Here is a 20015-nt window from a genome sequence, read left to right as displayed (position 1 = left end):
ACTATCAACTTTACAGAAAAACTGCAAGAGACAAAAATTATTTATTTTCTTCTCATAAAGTTCTGAGAATTTTTTCAGAATTTTTTAATACCGCATTTTTTCATGTTGATAAAAATAAGAAAATGCAGTACTAAAAAGTCGATAAAATATTCTGAAAAAATTCTCAGAACTTTATGAGAAGAAAATAAATAATTTTTGTCTCTTGCAGTTTTTCTGTAAAGTTGATAGTATTTGAGTAAAAAATTATTCAAGACCAATATTTTGCAATTTTTAGTAATTAATATCTTGTTTAACTATTGCGAAAATTGTAAAATGGTAGAGGACTTTTCGACTCAGTTTAGTCCGCTCTATCTACACAGAAGTGACTGGCAAAAAAGGTCGGGACACCCTATATATATAGGATGAATCAGAGTCGTTGAATCAGTTTTTTACCCTATGAGAGAATAATTGACTGCACACGTATAATACAATTATGTATATAGTCGACAAGTTTCTCACAGTGTAAAAAGTTGGTTCAACGACTCTGATTCACCCTGTATGTATGTATATGTATATATATATATATATATCAAATTTTTTAAAAGTTTCCAAAATGTATGATACATCTAATTGTTGATAAAAAAATGATGCACAACACATAATTTGCAATTGTGAATTTTGATGTTAACCAAAAAATTGCAATTTTGAATTATGTTACATAGTTGTGTTCATATAACATTTTGTTATTATATTAATTTTTGTAGCAAGAACCGTTGGTATGAACATTGGTAAGCCTGAAAGTCCATTTAAAAGATTCGATACAAACGATTTAAGGCGTATCACAAATTACTTCACTCAACATAAACATTTAGAATTGATAATAGTTGTTATACCAGATTATACAGACGTAACATATGGTGAGTACATGTGATTCTTTTCATTATACTTTCTTATTCTAAATATAAATCAATCTAATAATACTTATCATTATCTCAGGAAACGTAAAAAAAATTACCGAAATGGACATAGGTGTTTTGACACAGTGTATAAAATGTAAAACTGTGAGATCATGTAATGCCGCTACAATAAAAAATCTTCTACAAAAAATAAATTCAAAACTAAATGGCATCAATCATATATTGGATAATATGTGAGTGAATAATATTTATGCTTTGTTTTATAAAAATGTTTGTAGTCTCGGATAAAACCTTTTTCTCTTTTTTCGTTTTTTTCCCCCTCTTAGGCCATCATGTTTAAGCAACTATCCTTGTATACTTGTTGGTGCCGATGTAACTCATCCGGCCCCCGATTCTAAAAGTGTACCATCTATAGCGGCGGTTTGTATAATTATTAAACGCAGCTTTACTTTTATATGAATATGTGTGTTGATAAAAAATTTCATTAATTTAGGTTGCTGCAAGTAGAAATAATTCAGCTTTCCAGTATAATGTTACACTCAGACTTCAACCACCTAATTATATATATATATATAAATAAAGAGAAAAACTATTACATAGACATGAACGGTTATGAATATTCAGTTAAGAATAAATAAGAAATTTATTAGTGTATACATTATAATTCCATATTTATATCAATACCTAGAGACGGAGTTAGCGAAGGACAACTTCCTCAAGTTATGTTTTATGAAATAAACGCTATTAAAAATGCAATTAAAACATTCAATAAAGGTAATATTGAAGTTACCTGCATGGTTGTTCAGAAGAGACATCATGTGCGTCTCTTTCCTGCAAATAAACATGAAACAGATGACAGAAACGGTAATGTGAGAGCGGGTACAATTGTCGATACAACTATTACACATCCAGATCATATCGATTTTTATCTCGTATCACATGCGAGTATTCAGGTAAAATCATCGGTTTGTTTTTGTAATACTAATATGTTTATATGTATAATTATAAATGTCTCATTGTTTATAAACAAATACCAACATACAAAAAATTATACAATGATTAATAGCAATTAAGAATAATTAACTCGTAATAATTATAATAATTTACTTCAAGATACTTCAAAGTATATATGTATTAAATAATTAAATTTGCAAACTATACAAACGCATGTTTCTTCAATCAAATAGAATTTATTTGATACGTAAATGTTGATTATACTGTAAATGCAGGGTACAGCGAGGCCTACAAAATACAGATGCATATGCAACGATTCTAAATTTAACGAAGATCAGCTTGAGGAAATGACTTATTTTCTTTGCCATATGTATGCCCGCTGTACAAGATCGGTAAGCTATCCGGCACCAACGTATTATGCTCATTTAGCAGCTTTTCGCGGAAGAGCCTTGTTACAAGGGTAAGTGATCAATTATAATATCGAATATTATTTACGATTACGTTTTATAAGACATTGTTCTCATTTGCAGGAACCCAAACTTTAATTTGGCTGATTTAGAAAGGGAACAGAAAAATTTTAAAATAAACATGGCAGAATCACCGATGTATTTCGTTTAAGGATATATGATTTTAAAGTTTCTATGTAAGAACCCCTTTATAGTTGAGATATGTCAGTTGACATATGACATTAATTTTATTTCCTTTGGGCAATAATTGTATTGAATAGATTTTCTTATTGCAGAGTTCGGCACGCGATGCACTTTTTGGTCGATTTTCAGTCTGATGTGAGCGGATTAGTGAGGTAAGGGACGGGAAACTCTGAAAATCGGCCGAAAAGTGTATTGTGTGCTGAGCCTTGTCTCTTAATACATAAATTAAACATAATTTCTACGATTAATTAGTGATAATGTAATTGATTATTGTTTGCATTTATACATCATATTTCAGTTATACGTTGAGAAAAAATATAATACAACAAAAAGAAAAAAATGTTTGGGGTGGGACAAATTATGTTAAAATATACTTTGTCTTAAACATCATAAAAGAAAAAATGATGAATTTTATGTTATTATTAGTATATGGATAAGCATAAACATACATTTCTTATATAATATATATATGTATATACATATATATATAACGTTATATAATATAATATATAATATAATATATATTATATATTACAATATTGTACATCAATATACAATATTATAATGTATATTATATATGCAAAATATTATATATATATACACATAAGTATCTTAAATCTTTTATATATAATCAAAAAATTGGTCTTAATTATTAATCATTTAATAGCATTGGCATATAGATTGTGTAATTATGCAAGTATTTTATATATTTATATAACTTCCGTAATGAGTTTTCATTTTGTTGTCTGTTTTATAATTATAAAATAACAATTGTACTCCATAATTAAATCCGTGTAAAGTATACATATTTACATATATATAATACTATGATGCTAAAAAATACTTGTTTCGTACTTACATAACTGTTTATGTTAATTAGAGCACTAAACATAAAAAAGAATTAAAGATAGCGATGAATTATAATAGATAATTAATGTATGGATTATAATGAATGGTGATTGGATATGTTCATATGTATATACTACATGTTTTCGCGTCCAAATATGATAAACTAAACAATTTTCTGAACGATGTTTATCAATTCTAATTCATAAATACTTAATTCTAATTTTTTATTAACCAGGAAGTTATCTAGATATTTCTGCATACATTACACATACAATAATAATAATACTGATTGTTTATGAACGTTGTAATACCATATTCGACTATAATTATGAGTTTTTATGTATCAATATAGAATTAAAAAAATTATTATGTATATGTAAAATAAAAAGTCAAATAAAAATGGTTTCCAAAACAAACACGATAAAAATTTGTGTTCATGCGAGATATTTTATAACATTTGTATATGGAAAGTGCGCGCGCGCGCGTGCGTGAAAGCTACGCAAAGCTAGTGATGAATATATGCGAGAATATTTTATGTTCTATTGACAAGAGTGCAAGCTGCATACTTAAACGTTTTATGAAAATCTAAGGAATTTACGAAGTACTACATATAATCTTAATTACTTAATATACAGGGTGTTACCTCTAACTTGAATCTAGAATATCTCCGTTGGTTTTAATGATAGAAGAAACTACCAAAAGAGAAAGTATTCGATTCGAAGGGGCATATATTTTACGAGTAAACAATTTTTCTCAAGGTCATATTTTTTAAGATTTCAAGATCATTTTCACTTTTTTAAGTGAAATTTTATTATTTTTTTTTACACAATATGATTCATCTCATTACTCTGTTCATAGAAGTAATAAAGTACGATTATAAAAAAAATTAATAGTTTACGAGATATTTAATATTTTATGTCAACATGTGACAGAATAAAGTATAAAATATCTCGTAAACTATTGTTTTTTTATATCACTACCTTAATACTTTTATATTCAGAATATTATTAGAGGAATCATATTGTGTAAAAAAAAAATCATACAATTTTATTTTAAAAAGTGGAAGTAATCTTGAAAATTTAAAAAATATGACATTGAGAAAAATTTTTTGCTCAACAACAATATGTGCCCCTGAATCGAATTTTCTTCTTTATTTTCTCATATCATTAAAAATGACGGAGATATTTTAGACGGTTAAGTTATAGGAAACATCCTGTATAGTATAAGATATTTTGTATATAATATCTTGATTATTTATATATGCTTGAAGTAATTTTTTGAAATAATTATTTTCATTGCTGTTCTAGGATAGTACGTGTGGTATATATAATACACACATACACACAGACAGAATAGCAATGCATATATATGTAAAATTGTTTATAATAAATGTTACAAGATAGATATCTACATTCATGTTTTGAACTATGTATTTTGCATTTTTAATGGGAGCGCGCAATCTAGGATGCATTCCGTTTCACACACGATTAATCATTTATCCTTGTTTACCAAATGTTGAACAAGGATAAATGATTCATTATATGCACATAATGCATGTGAAACGAAATGCACGCCTATACGAATTATTACGAATCTAACGAATTAACTTCACTTTCAAATCAGCAAAACGGCTAGCCTGTTCGCCAAGCAAATGAACATGATTGGTTGTTCCCCCAATCGTTGATCAGACATTTTACGTGTTTATAAGAAAATCCGAGGTATCCAGAGTTCGGGGAATTCCGTTACTTTTACTGATATGTGCTTATTATATGTGCTTTGAAAGTTTCGAGAACATTCGAGGGTAAACTGTCGTTTGACGAGATACGAGACAGCGAAGCTTAGTGACAACACAATTCGAACATCGTAGCTGTTTCCCAGCGGAGCTAGCAAGTGATTGTGTCGCGCAACATATTTTAGGAGCTTCGTCTGGTACTGAATTAAGACAAAATGACGAAGAAAGGTACGTGCCAGTTGTTACATTGGACCGTTTCGGAGCAAGTGTCTCCATTTTTCCTAAAAATGCATCGATATATAATTGATTACTTCTATGATAATAATTCAATTCATTATCCGCATCTTTTGTTTGTATTTCAAAAAACAAATCAGTAATCACAACATATAGAAATAAATAAATTTGTATAATGAATCTATGTATTATAGTTCTCACAATATGCAGTCTAATCGTGTTTTCGATTTGTTGACTCGATTCAACCTCTAATCGATGATACGTCTTTTTAGCTGCAAAAAAAGAACTAAACTATGCAAGAAATATAGGTAAAAAGAAGAAATCATTGATTCGGAGTCGGGATCAGCAAATCGAAAACGTTACGAAAATTGAATTTCTGTATTCCAAAGTTATAACAACAACCTCAAGGTTGTTACAATACAAACAAACTATACTAAAAGTATAATAACATATTCGCACTGGCTACGTTCCACTTGGCATTCACAATGTGCCTACATCATTTTATCCTTGTTATTTATTAAATATTATATACAAAGATAAATATTACTTATGAACATTGCAACTTTTAAGTATTAAGTAAAACGCGGTTACTGTTGCTGCCCTGCTTAAAAAGTCCGATAGAATCAGATAGAATAAAACTCTAATTGAATCGTGGTTTTGGTTTGTAAAATTCAGATTACTTATCCGAAATATCTGATAGATTTTCTATATTCCTGTATCGTTTTTGTCATATAATTTTTGTATCGTTTCCAATCAATTTTTATCTGGTTATGTTTTATCAAAATTAATACCACTCTATCGGGTTTTGATTCGTAAAATTCAGATTACTTATTTGAAATATCTCATAGATTTTTTAATAGAAATACGATAGGATATTATTAATTTTGATAAAACATAACCAGAAAGAAATTGATTAAAAACGATATAAAAACTATATAACAAAAACGATGCAGGAATATAGAAAATCTATCAGATATTTCAGATAAATAACTTGAATTTTACGAACCAAAAACACGATACGATACTATTAATTTCGATAAAACGTAACCAGTTATAAATTGATTAGAAACGATACAAAAGCTATATGACAAAAACGATACAGAAATTTAGAAAATTTCTATATTCCTGTATCATTATTTGTCATATAGCTTTTGCATCGTTTCTAATCAATTTATAACTGATAATTACGTTTTATCAAAATTAATAGTATCGTATCATGTTTTTGGTTCGTAAAATTCAGATTATTTATCTGAAATTTCTGATAGATTTTCTATATTCCTATAGCTTTTATATCGTTTTTAATCGATTTCTATCTGGTTATGTTTTATCAAAATTAATAATATTGTATTGCGTTTTAAAAGTAAATTTCATATTATTTAAAAAAAAAATTTTTTATAATAATTAAAATACAGTTATTATTTTTTATTATTCTTTTGTAAAATTCATTTATATTTTTACATACAATTTATTAATTACAATTATGCATCGAAAATTTACAATTTTTGAAAATGCATATCGGAATCGATGGGATTCGAATGTAAGACTTTACGGGGTGATAGTCCAGCACTCTAACGCTGAGCTATTAGGTGTTAAACTTAATTCCTGCCGTTTTTCGTCTCCAAAATTGATTTGTTTCGAAGGGAAGATGAATGAATACCTTAATCAAAGCAATTTCCTCCATTTTCTACTTTATTACTAATTAATAATACTTTGATTAAGGTATTTCCCTCCGAAACAAATCAATTTTGGAGACGAAAAACGGCAGGAATTAAGTTTAACACCTATAATCGCAAGCTTGTCTGGATACTTTAGCATGTGATAGTTATAGAGACATTTCCATGGATTAAGTTACATAGATTCTTATAAACACTGTATGTTTATCATATACCTTAAGTATCATTTTTAATCTTAAATTTTAGATTACTTGCCTGATACAAATTTTCTCTATTATTTTCATTATTTTCTCTATTATTTACATACTTAAGTATGTAAATGTTATGTGTAGGTATATTACAATCTTCTAAAACTTGGTTTGTACCTGTTTAAGAGATATATATTTAATGAAGAATAATATAAATTGTAGGAAAGAAGAAGAAGAAGAAGACAACAGCTGCGTCAACCTCAAAAAAGACTTCGCAAGAACAGACTTCGCAACAACAATCCTTGCAGCAACAAGAGGAAGGGAAACAACCTTCAGAAGCATTACCTAGTTCGACGCAACAAGAGACAACCACAGGTCTGAAATGTCAACAAGTTAAGATGGCATTAGGTTTTCTGTACCTGAACATTTTATATAATTTTTCTTTACTTTTTTTTTTCCTCTAATATTCCTATTTTAATAAACCTATTTTATTGTACAGAAAGTATAGCATAATGTAGCTACAAGGACTTATATATGTATTTATTAGAAGCAATTATATAATAAAATTAGCTCTAAAAGCTTCAAGTATGTAAACGTTATGTTTGGTATATTATGATCTTCTAAAACTTGATTTATACCTATTTAAGAGATATATATTAAATAAAGAATAATACAAATTGTAGGAAAGAAGAAGAAGCAGACAACAGCTGCGTCAACCTCAAAAGAGACTTTGCAAGAACAGACTTCGCAACAACAATCCTTGCAGCAACAAGAGGAAGGGAAACAACCTTCAGAAGCATTACCTAGTTCGACGCAACAAGAGACAACCACAGGTCTGAAATGTCAACAAGTTAAGATGGCATTAGGTTTTCTGTACCTGAACATTTTATATAATTTTTCTTTACTTTTTTTTTTCCTCTAATATTCCTATTTTAATAAACCTATTTTATTGTACAGAAAGTATAGCATAATGTAGCTACAAGGACTTATATATGTATTTATTAGAAGCAATTATATAATAAAATTAGCTAAAAGCTTCAAGTATGTAAATGTTATTATAGGTATATTATGATCTTCTAAAACTTGATTTGTACCTATTTAAGAGATATATATTAAAAGAATAATACAAATTGTAGGAAAGAAGAAGAAGCAGACAACAGCTGCGTCAACCTCAAAAGAGACTTCGCAAGAACAGACTTCGCAAGAACAGACTTCCCAACAACAATCCTTGCAGCAACAAGAGGAAGAGAAACAACCTTCAGAAGCATTACCTAGTTCGACGCAACAAAAGACAACCATAGGTCTGAAATATCAACAAATTAAGATGGCATTAGGCTTTCTGTACCTGAACTTTTTATATAATTTTTCTTTTTTTTTTTTCCTCTAATATTCCTATTTTAATAAACCTATTTTATTGTACAGAAAGTATAACATAATGTAGCTACAAGGACTTATATATGTATTTATTAAAAGCAATTGTATAATAAAATTAGCTCTCTAAAAGCTTCAAGTATGTAAATGTTATGTGTAGGTATATTATGATCTTCTAAAACTTGATTTGTACCTATTTAAGAGATATATATTAAATATAAGAAGAAGAAGCAGACAACAGCTGCGTCAACCTCAAAAGAGATTTTGCAAGAACAGACTTCGCAACAACAATCCTTGCAGCAACAAGAGGAAGGGAAACAACCTTCAGAAGCATTACCTAGTTCGACGCAACAAAAGACAACCGCAGGTCTGAAATGTCAACAAATTAAGATGGCATTAGGTTTTCTGTAACCTGAACTTTTTATATAATTTTTCTTTACTTTTTTTCCTCTAATATTCCTATTTTAATAAACCTATTTCATAAGTGCAGAAAGTATAACATAATGTAGCTACAAGGACTTGCGTATTTATTTATTTAAAAGTAATTAATTAAATCAGGGTTGCGATTCTGTAACTTTTTCTGTAAAGCAGATAGGTGAAGAGTAAAAATTTTTTGTATATGTATGTACATATACACGTGCATACAAAAAAATTTCACTTTTCACGTTTCTCCCTCAGACAAAAAATTACATGATCGTTATCCTGAGCTGTCCAGTCTCTGTATTCTGTAACTCGTTATGCAATTGTTATGTGCTCATAGTGACATTTGCGTAGATATTTTATACAGTAAAAAGCTGTGCAACTATTGTTATAACGACTGTACAAAGAGTTACTGAATGCAGAGGCAGGATCTGATACTTTTGACTTGAAATTAATATGTATCGATATTCATGTCTATTACCGTTCTTACTCCTTATTTCATTGCTGTTTTATCGTAACACGCGACTCTTGTTCTCAGAGACGACACCAGCCTGAAATTGTTAAGAGTTTTTGAGATGTGTCATTCATTATGTTTAAAAGTATTCCGTTACTAATATCATAAGATATGAAATATGTATAAAGTTATATATTTTTATATATTAGTTAAATATATTATGAATAATATTATCTTATATTATTTGTAGCAGAATATTTTTAAACATAATAAATGACATAGGTCAAAAACTGTTAACAATTTTAGACTAATGTTGCTCATTGAGACCGAATGTTGCACACTACGTTAAAACAGCAATGAAGTAGGAGTAGAAATGTGATAGGAATGAATATCGACATATTTTAATTTAAAAAATCATAAACAAACAGGATTAGATAGTATGGAAAGTTTTCTTATGAGATTGGAATATATTTTCCATCTAGTGTTATTAGTGTTATCTTGTGAGTCTGATGCTGTTTTTAAAAATATTAGTAACGAAGGCAAACGAGATTCAAACACGGTATTCTTCATTTTCATACACTAAAGCTATACACTAAAGCCTATACACTAAAGCTGAATGCTACGAATACTTTATTACAATTAATATTCTGTCCACATAAAATAAAAATGAAATTAGAAATGTAATTGTGCGTCGGACTCGACAGATGACTGTCACGATATACGCGAATTTTTCGGCTTCCGCTCTATCTAATTTTCTTTGGCCAAATGTACCCAGTCTGGGAACTTATCATGGAACAAGTCGGAATGGATTCCGATCGGAATTATGCAATTATTTCCTAGATTTCTATTGTGTTTTCTATGGAATAATTACGATCGGAATTAATTCCGACATATTCCATGATGGGTACCCAGGACAGCTCTGCGAAATTAAATTAGCTGAAAGCTTCAAGTATGTAAATGGGATGTACATATTACAATTTTTTAAAACTTTGTATCTATTCTTTAAAGCCCGACCTTACTGCACCAACATTACTTTGACTTCAAGCAAGGCTTAAAACTCTCACTTTCTCTCTTTAAAGTTGAAAGAGAGGGAGAGATAGAGAGAGTTTTAAATCTCGCTCAAAGTTGAAGTTGGTGCAATCGGACCTAAGAGATATATATTTAATAAAGAATAATATAAATTATAGGAAAGCAGCAGGAAGCAGCTGCGTCAACTTCAAAACAGACTTCTGACGGTTCATCAAAACAACAAAAGATACTCAAAGATCCAAAGCAGCAACAAGTAATTCCAGATCCACAGCAACAGAAAATAACTAAGAGTTTGCAGAAGCAGGCACAAGGTCAGCAACAACAAGAATCCACCGCCCCCGCCACCACCACAACAAAAACAACAACAACAAAGAGCATGGGACCGCCCACGACAACAAATACCACAAAGCCAGCCACAACAACTACAAGGAGCATGGAGCCGCCCACTACAACAAACACCACAGAGCCTACTGCAGCAACTACCACAAGCAGCATCTGGTCAGCCACAACAAGGACCACAAGAAGCATGGGGTCAGTCACAACAACAACCACAAGGAGAACGGTGCCAACTACAACAACCACAAGGAGCACAGAGCCAGCCACAACAACAACAACAGCCACAAGTAGCATGGAGGCAGCCACAACAACAACCACAAGGAGCACAAAGCCAACCACAAGGAGCACGGATCCAGCCACAACAACAACAACCACAAGTAGCATGGAGGCAGCCACAACAACAACCACAAGGAGCACGAAGCCAATCACAACAACCACAAGGAGCACAGAGCCAGCCACAACAACAACAACCACAAAAAGCATGGAGGCAGCTACAACCACAAGAAGCAGGAGTCCAACCACAACAACAACCACAAGGAGTATGGGGCCGCCCACGACAACAAGTACCTCAGAGCCAACCACGACAACAACAGCAACAACCAGTATGGAGCCCACAACAAACAGCTTGGGAACAACAGCAGCAACACAGAGCACCAACTTTACCTCAACAGGAGCAAAAAGCTTCAAGTAAATATTGTCTAGTAGCAATATAATCAGAAACAGCAACAATTACTAAATTTAGCATATTTTTAAATGTTTTATATAAAAAAATTTATGTAAAAAAGTTCATAGCTATATAATTTTTTAAAAAGTAGAATTGCTCTCTTATTCATGTATTAATGTATTTGTATTCATAACAAAACGAATAATTAATTTTTTTTATCTCATGTACAAAAATACTTTGACAAAGTTATTGAAAAACAAATACTTTATATAAACATATAAGATAGTTTATATTCACATTTAAGTAATATACCAGAATTAAATACAAAATATCCAATGAGATATTTATTTTTTATTTATCTCATTTTAATGATTTTTTTATGTAAAATGATTAGGAAAATTGAATCATAATATATAATTAGTTTTATTTGAAAAAAGAATTATGTTCATTTTTTTAAACGAATTTCTAAAATGAAAATATTGTCCAAAAACTGTCTCAAATTAAACATGTTTTGTATAATTTTTACATATTATTTTTATATAAGTTTTTCCTTCAAATTTTTAGTTATTTTTCTTAAAATGGGGCACTAGACATATATGTGCGTATGCATACATATATGTATATGTGTACACACACGCGCGCGCGCGCGCGCACACACACACACACATACACACTCACACATCTACAGGGTGAGAAAAAAATACAGGAATCCCGAAGTATCTAAAAAAAATATAAGTTTTATAAAAAACTGTTTCAAATAAAAGTTGTATGTTTACAAAGATCTATCTACCGATTTTATTACAGTTTCGTGTATATAGATATACACATTTTTATTTTTTATAGTTGATATTGGTGCTGCTGATGATCATCGACAAGTACAGGCAATTGGTGGTGATGTGTATCAACAGCAGCCATCAACAAGTACTACATCTCTTGATGTATGATTACATATTATGTTATATATATATATATATATATATATATACAATAATAAGATTTTATTAAGTTCGACATGAAATTAAATACTATGTATAAGCATATTGAAGCCGATTGGATCGAAGATTGAGAATTTGCTTGTCAATTTAATTTACCTTGTGATATTATTGCAGTAGTTTAATAGTGTTTGATAAAGTCCGAAAAATTTTGGCGCGCAGTTTGAATAACTTCAAAAATATGGTATATATGCATGTACATATATAAGATATATAGATAATTCACTGTGAATTATTTCGGCATTGAGAAGATTTAGCTTCGACCGTTATAGGCTTGAATATGCTTATACTTAGTAGTTATGTACATATATACATAAAATACATATGTTATTTTTAAATATAATTATACACGCGTGTGTAATAAATTATCTATTACAAATATCTTACGAATATATGTTGCATTTTGAATTTATTTAGTTAAATAATTTTTTTTTTCAGATATCTGAGCTGGCATTGACAGATCCATTCCATAAAGAAAAGAATGAAAAGGCAAAAATGTCATCTGCACAATTGAAAGCATATCATGACATGATACCAAAGAGAAAAAATCCTCTATGTGGTGGGAAAATAGGGAACAACATTTCTGTGTTTACGAATATGTACCAAATTATATTCAGCGATAAGTTTGTAACCAATGCAGTTCATTATGATATTAATATTCGTCCTTTCGATGAAAAGCCCAGCAAAACAGAAACCAAGAAAGAAACCAGACTTCCTAAGATTTTATGTAGAAATATTTTTGAACAATGTAGAAATAAACATTTTGACATGAGATTTCCAGCTTATGATGGGAACAAAAATGCATATAGCGCAAATGAGCTTCCTTTCCCCGATTATGTAAGTAATATACATGTTAATTGTAACACAATTTATCACATATGGAACAAATTTTATAATATTGTTTGATTCAAATATTTTTCGAACAAATCAAAGAGAAGAGTTTTTTACACAATTTAATTTTTTTCATTCTATGTAGATGCAGGATGTTTTCTGGTTCGAAAATAATAGGGGACAAAGGAAACAATATGAAATTATCATGAGGAAAGTGGCTTATATTGATCTTAGCTGGATAAAAAATTTAAGACCTGGTCTTGCAGGAAATAGAGATCAAACCGCTTTACAAGTCTTGGATGTAATCATGCGTCATGCACCAGAATCGCGGTTTATTAATGTAAGCGATTAATAAAAAGATGATATTTGTAATTGAAAAGAGTATACTTTGAGTCTAGAATCAATTGAGCAGTACTTGGATGAATGTAATCATTAAATTTTAGGTTTAATATTGTTTGTTAATCAAGTTATTGCGTAATATGTAAGTGAGGAGCCATAATACCATTTGCTTCTCTAGTAATATTAAAATAATTAAAATTAGCTAGCACTATTAATAAGTTTTATTAAGTTTTATTAAGTTTAATTATAAATAACATTGATTTGTTTTAATAAATCGCATTTATTTAAAATTATTTAAATAAATTAATTTCGCATATTAATTTGAGGACAGAAACTAAATTTTTCAAAATATATATTTATTTATATACTTTATAAAATGTTATAATTTAATTAGAGGAAATTAATGTTAATGTAGTATAAATATATATAAAATGCGTGATATAAATTATGTTTCTGTAGGTTGGAAGATCACTCTACTGGAATATAGATAGGATCGAGGAACTAGGTGGTGGCTTAACGCTAGCCCACGGTGGATTTCTCTCTGGTGTACTTGGGTGGCAACCATATCTAAATGTAGATGGTAAGATATCCATGTTAATCGATATGATTTTTTATCATTTCAATTATAAACAATATTTTTCTAAAGCGTTTAATAATTTTAAGCCAAAAACTACAATAAATATATTTATCCTATAATCTCTATATATTATTTCTTATATTTTATTTAGTTGCTTATAAAGGATTTACTATGAATTCAAGGGTACTTGAATACATAGCTTATATTACAAGAATCAGGGAAGAAAGCCTTTCTTATAACGATGTATTCTCGAAGAGAAACACGATACTAGGTTTTTTAAAAGGTTTAAAAGTGACTTACGCAATACCTAACTCACCAATTTCGAAACGTACGTACCGTGTACTCGATTTATGGTCTGATAGTTGTGACTCGCATACGTTTACATCATCCGATGTAACTTACACAATAACAAAATATTTTCGGGACATAAAGAGATATAACATAAGGAGGCCTGACTTGCCTACTCTTCATGTGGGCAAGACTTCCAACGGAGACAAAGTCTTGGTGCCTCTCGAAGTACGTAAGCTGTTTTATATTTGCTACAAGTGATATTGTAAAATAAATAAAAATTTCTATGAACACTCATAGTTATGCACCATTGTGAGTGGCCAGGCCGTTAATAAAAAACTAGATGAAAATCAAACCACAAATATGATTAAAAAAGCAGCAAACGCTGCGCCTATCCGTAAACAGAACATAGAAGAAGCGGTAAAAGACATTTACATTATTAGATATTTATCATATTATATCGTTATGTTTATTGTGTTATATGCCTGTAGTTCAGGATGCTGGAAATAAATAGTAGTTCTGTCATGAAAAATGAGTTCAATCTATCTGTGAGTACAAAAATGCAAAAGGTTGATGCCAGAATTTTGCCTCCTCCTGGATTAAAATATGCTAACGCAACGATGACAGTAGAAAGAGGAGTATGGCGTTTACAACAGTTTATTGAAGCCAAAAGTTTGAAATCTAACTTATGGACTATTCTTATATTAGCTGATGATATAAGTGATGATGATATAAATGAATTTGCAAAGGCATTACAAACAAATGGTTAAGTATATGAAAAATAAAGTTATAATTTTAAAATGTATTCTATATTATTGTGTGTACATTGTATGTGTATATAATATCATATTTTTTAAAAGTTTCTAAAATTTATAATATATTTAATTGTTCATAAAAAAAATTATGCATAATTTGCAATTGTAAATTTAGACGTTAACAAAAAAATTACTATTTTGAATCCATATAACAAATCAAACTAACCGAGATTCCTTATAAATCAAAAAATTGAAAAGAATACGGGCGTTAGGTGTCAAGCGCAGAAGACGTCGCGCAAATAATACACTTATGAAACTTGAAACTTCTTTTTCAACAAATGCGCTTGCATGTTTCAACTCATTTTTTAACCTTCATCTCAGAGCGAACACAAACTAACATATATAAAGTAAAAGTTATCAGCTGTCATGGTCAGCTCCCCTACATCGAGAATTTAAACGTCAGAATTAAACAAAAAGAAAGAAAAGAAAATGTAAAAGAAGGGAAATATAAAAAATGCCGAATTAAAGAATATAGAAACTAATTTATCAAAAAAACTTTAAGAATATATATAATTAATTATCCCGAAAATAAGAGCGCTCACCACGATTACAAAGCACCGTCCCTCACAGCACCGGATATTACATTAAGGTTATAGAATGGTTACAATCTTACATAGTTTTGTGGAAAGGTTATATTACAGCAACCTTGTATGAACCTTATATCTTAATATTGTTTGAAGGCTAATGGAATCCTATGTCAATGGGCACGTTCAAGTTGACAAAGCGGCTAACCTGCTCGCCGAGCAAATGAACATAATTGGTTATTACTTATAGATCCAACCAATCATATTCGATTGCTCAGCAAGCGTATAATTGAAGAGATGTATCATAGCTATACACCCATGATTATACAGATGTTCGTGGATCATTGAAGTGCAGCGGTTTCCAGACGATTTCAGAAGTCCAAGGATAGTAAATAGTGGGCTACAATCGGATGGATGACCGCTTCGAAGTACTAGGAAATTAGTTCCCGAATTCAGGGAAAAATTTTTTTTTTAATCATAATTTTATGATATGTATTCTGGAATAAGATATTAATCAATAATAATACTCATTTTTGCAATAAGATAAGTTTATTAATTTCCGTTTAATGTTACAATCTTACAAGGTTTTTTTCCTGGGCACATTGTAGGAATATTAATACAACCTATCATGCAAGGTTTCAGGGATGTTAATGTAATCAGTTTGGACGATTATATGTTACTAGGAGGTTAATGGTAGGTTTATTAATCTCCGTTTAATGTTACAATCATACAATTTAAAGTTACTGTAACCTTATTTCAATGTTGGTGTACTGTGAGGGGTATCGCAAACATTACCATGAACAATTCAAAAACCAGTTCCTGATATGTTAGCCAGTCGGTATCAAACACAATGAGTCACTTTGTAGTTATTAACTAGTATTAATGAAAATTGTAATCAGATTTTTATCACTTTACAATTTTCATTAATACTAGCTAATAACTACAAAGCGACTCACTGTCATCCTGTTTGTGTTTGCTCTGAGATGAAGGCTAAAAAATGAGCCGAAATATGTAATCGCGTTTGTTGAAAAAAGATGTTTCAAGCTTCATAAGTGTACTATTTGCGCGATGTCTTCTGCGCTTGACTCCTAACGCCTGTATTCTTTCCAATTCTTTATTATTTTGAATTATGTTATATAGTTGTGTCCATATTACATTTTGTTATTATATTAAATCCATTTTTTTAGCAAGATTCGTTGGTATGAGCATTGGAACCGCTAAAATTCCATTTAAAAAGTTCAATACAAACGATTTAAGTGGTATCACAAATTACTTCAATCAATATAAACATTTACAATTGATAATAGTTGTCATACCAAGTTCTACAAACGTAACATATGGTGCGTACATGTGGTTCTTTTCATTATGCTTTCTTATTCTGAATATAAATCAATCTAATGATACTTATCGTTATTTCAGGGAACGTAAAAAAAATCACCGAAATGGACATAGGTGTTTTGACACAGTGTATAAAAAGTACAAATGCGAAAGCATGTAAAAATGCTACAATAAAAAATCTTCTACAAAAAATAAATTCAAAACTAAATGGCATCAATCATATATTGGTTAATATGTGAGTGAATAATATTTATGCTTTGTTTTATAAAAATGTTTGTAGTCTCGAATAAAACCGTTTTCTCTTTTTTCGTTTTTTTCCCCCCTCTCAGGCCATCATGTTTAAGCAACATTTCTTGTATGCTTGTTGGTGCCGATGTAACTCATCCGGCCCCCGATTCTAAAAGTGCACCATCTATAGCGGCGGTTTGTATAATTATTAAACGCAGTTTTTCTTTTATGTGAATATGTGTGTTGATAAAAAATGTCATTAATTTAGGTTGCTGCAAGTAGAAATAATTCAGCTTTCCAGTATAATGTTACACTCAGACTTCAACCACCTAAAGAAGAAATGATTTTAGATCTTGAAGCAATAATATTATCACAACTTAATATCTATTATCAGCAAACAAAGTCTGCACCGCGGAGACTCATCTATTACCGGTATGTATTAGTAATGTTCAATATTATATAAATTATTAAAAATAAATTCTTTATATATATATATATATATATAAAGAGAAAAACTATTACATAGACATGAACGGTTATGAATATTCAGTTAAGAATAAATAAGAAATTTATTAGTGTATACATTATAATTCCATATTTATATCAATACCTAGAGACGGAGTTAGCGAAGGACAACTTCCTCAAGTTATGTTTTATGAAATAAACGCTATTAAAAATGCAATTAAAACATTCAATAAAGGTAATATTGAAGTTACCTGCATGGTTGTTCAGAAGAGACATCATGTGCGTCTCTTTCCTGCAAATAAACATGAAACAGATGACAGAAACGGTAATGTGAGAGCGGGTACAATTGTCGATACAACTATTACACATCCAGATCATATCGATTTTTATCTCGTATCACATGCGAGTATTCAGGTAAAATCATCGGTTTGTTTTTGTAATACTAATATGTTTATATGTATAATTATAAATGTCTCATTGTTTATAAACAAATACCAACATACAAAAAATTATACAATGATTAATAGCAATTAAGAATAATTAACTCGTAATAATTATAATAATTTACTTCAAGATACTTCAAAGTATATATGTATTAAATAATTAAATTTGCAAACTATACAAACGCATGTTTCTTCAATCAAATAGAATTTATTTGATACGTAAATGTTGATTATACTGTAAATGCAGGGTACAGCGAGGCCTACAAAATACAGATGCATATGCAACGATTCTAAATTTAACGAAGATCAGCTTGAGGAAATGACTTATTTTCTTTGCCATATGTATGCCCGCTGTACAAGATCGGTAAGCTATCCGGCACCAACGTATTATGCTCATTTAGCAGCTTTTCGCGGAAGAGCCTTGTTACAAGGGTAAGTGATCAATTACATTATTGAATATTATTTACGATTACGTTTTATAAGACATTGTTTCTATTTGCAGAAATCCAAACTTTAATTTGGCTGATTTAGAAAGGGAACAGAGAAATTTTAAAATAAACATGCCAGACTCGCCGATGTATTTCATTTAATAATATATTATTTATGATTTTAAGAGTTCTATGTGGGGACCCCTTTATAGTTGAGATATGGCAATTAATTGTATTTCCTTTGGACAATAATTGTATTATATAGATTCTCTTATTGCAGAATTCGGCACGCGATGCATTTTTCGATCGATTTTCAGCCTGATGTGGGGGGATTAGTGAGGTAAGGGACGTGAATGTAGCTGAAAATCAGCCGAAAAATGTATCTTGTGCCGAGCCCTTTCTTAATATGTAAATTAAGCATAGTTTCTACGATTAATTAGTGATAATGTAATTGATAATTGTTTGCATTTATACATCATGTTTCAGTTACACGTTAAGGAAAAATATAATACAACAAAAAGAAAAAAAAATTTAAGATGGACGATGTAGCACAAACTATGTTAAAATATACTTTGTCTTAAAATTATAAAAGAAAAAAATTATGAATTTTATGTTATTATTAGTAAATGGATATATAAGCATAAACATACGTGTTTTATATACTATATACATATATAATATATATAAAATCCCTAACAGCACAAGACTTCCTCAGGATTATCCTGAATAGACGTCCCTGTGTTATTACCCTGGTAGCAAGCTGACGTCAAAATGACGTCATTTGACGTCAAAATGACGTCATTTGACGTCAAAATGACGCAGCTTGCTACCTGGGTAGGGATATGTTACATAATATAATATATATAATATATATTATAATATTGTGTATTATAATATACAATATTTTAATGTATATTACCATATATGGTATATATGTAAAACATTATACACATAAGTATCTTAATTTTTTTATAATAAAAAAATTGATCTTAATTATTAATCAGTCAATAGCATTGGCATATAGGTTGTGTAATTATGCAAATATTTTATATATTTGTATAACTTCCGTAATCAGTTTTCATTTTGTTGTTTGTTTTATAATTATAGAGTAACACAATTGTACTCCATAATTAAATTCGTCGGTACTCAAGACCGTCTCAAACGTATAATATAAGAACTGACTGTGAGTACTGGTCTAAATCTGTTGCGACAATGACAATTTATCACGGTTTATACGACCGGATCGACGCGTTGCATAAACCTTCGCATCGTACCGCGTTACCATCCCTTGATTTCT

The 20015-nt window shown here is 29.8% G+C and overlaps 2 protein-coding genes across 2 annotated transcripts in view; both read left to right on the top strand.

The window, feature by feature from the left end:
- The window catches only part of LOC108762653 (protein argonaute-2-like), a 6841-nt gene extending 3992 nt beyond the window's left edge, over positions 1-2849 (top strand). Inside the window, 7 exon segments of the mRNA XM_018509732.1 lie at positions 744-896; positions 976-1129; positions 1223-1316; positions 1390-1500; positions 1547-1849; positions 2126-2310; positions 2381-2849. Coding sequence (XP_018365234.1) covers positions 744-896; positions 976-1129; positions 1223-1316; positions 1390-1500; positions 1547-1849; positions 2126-2310; positions 2381-2468 — 1088 coding nt within the window. The 3' untranslated portion in view covers positions 2469-2849.
- Positions 2850-5032: 2183 nt separating this feature from the next.
- Positions 5033-19264, top strand: LOC108762652 (protein argonaute-2-like). Its single transcript, XM_018509731.1, has 20 exons — positions 5033-5309; positions 7399-7551; positions 7860-8009; positions 8313-8477; positions 10609-10714; positions 11301-11473; positions 12294-12388; positions 12881-13279; positions 13419-13613; positions 14072-14192; positions 14341-14705; positions 14778-14897; positions 14969-15242; positions 17004-17156; positions 17236-17389; positions 17484-17577; positions 17651-17814; positions 17997-18261; positions 18538-18722; positions 18793-19264. Exons 1-20 carry the CDS (start codon positions 5297-5299, stop codon positions 18878-18880), a joined length of 3432 nt encoding a protein of 1143 aa, XP_018365233.1. The 5' UTR covers positions 5033-5296; the 3' UTR covers positions 18881-19264.
- The last annotated feature ends 751 nt before the right edge of the window (positions 19265-20015 follow it).

This window comes from Trachymyrmex cornetzi, unplaced genomic scaffold, assembly GCF_001594075.2.
Source record: "Trachymyrmex cornetzi isolate Tcor2-1 unplaced genomic scaffold, Tcor1.1 scaffold313, whole genome shotgun sequence".
Classification (NCBI taxonomy): domain Eukaryota; kingdom Metazoa; phylum Arthropoda; class Insecta; order Hymenoptera; family Formicidae; genus Trachymyrmex; species Trachymyrmex cornetzi.
This window is presented reverse-complemented; position numbering and strand designations above follow the sequence as displayed.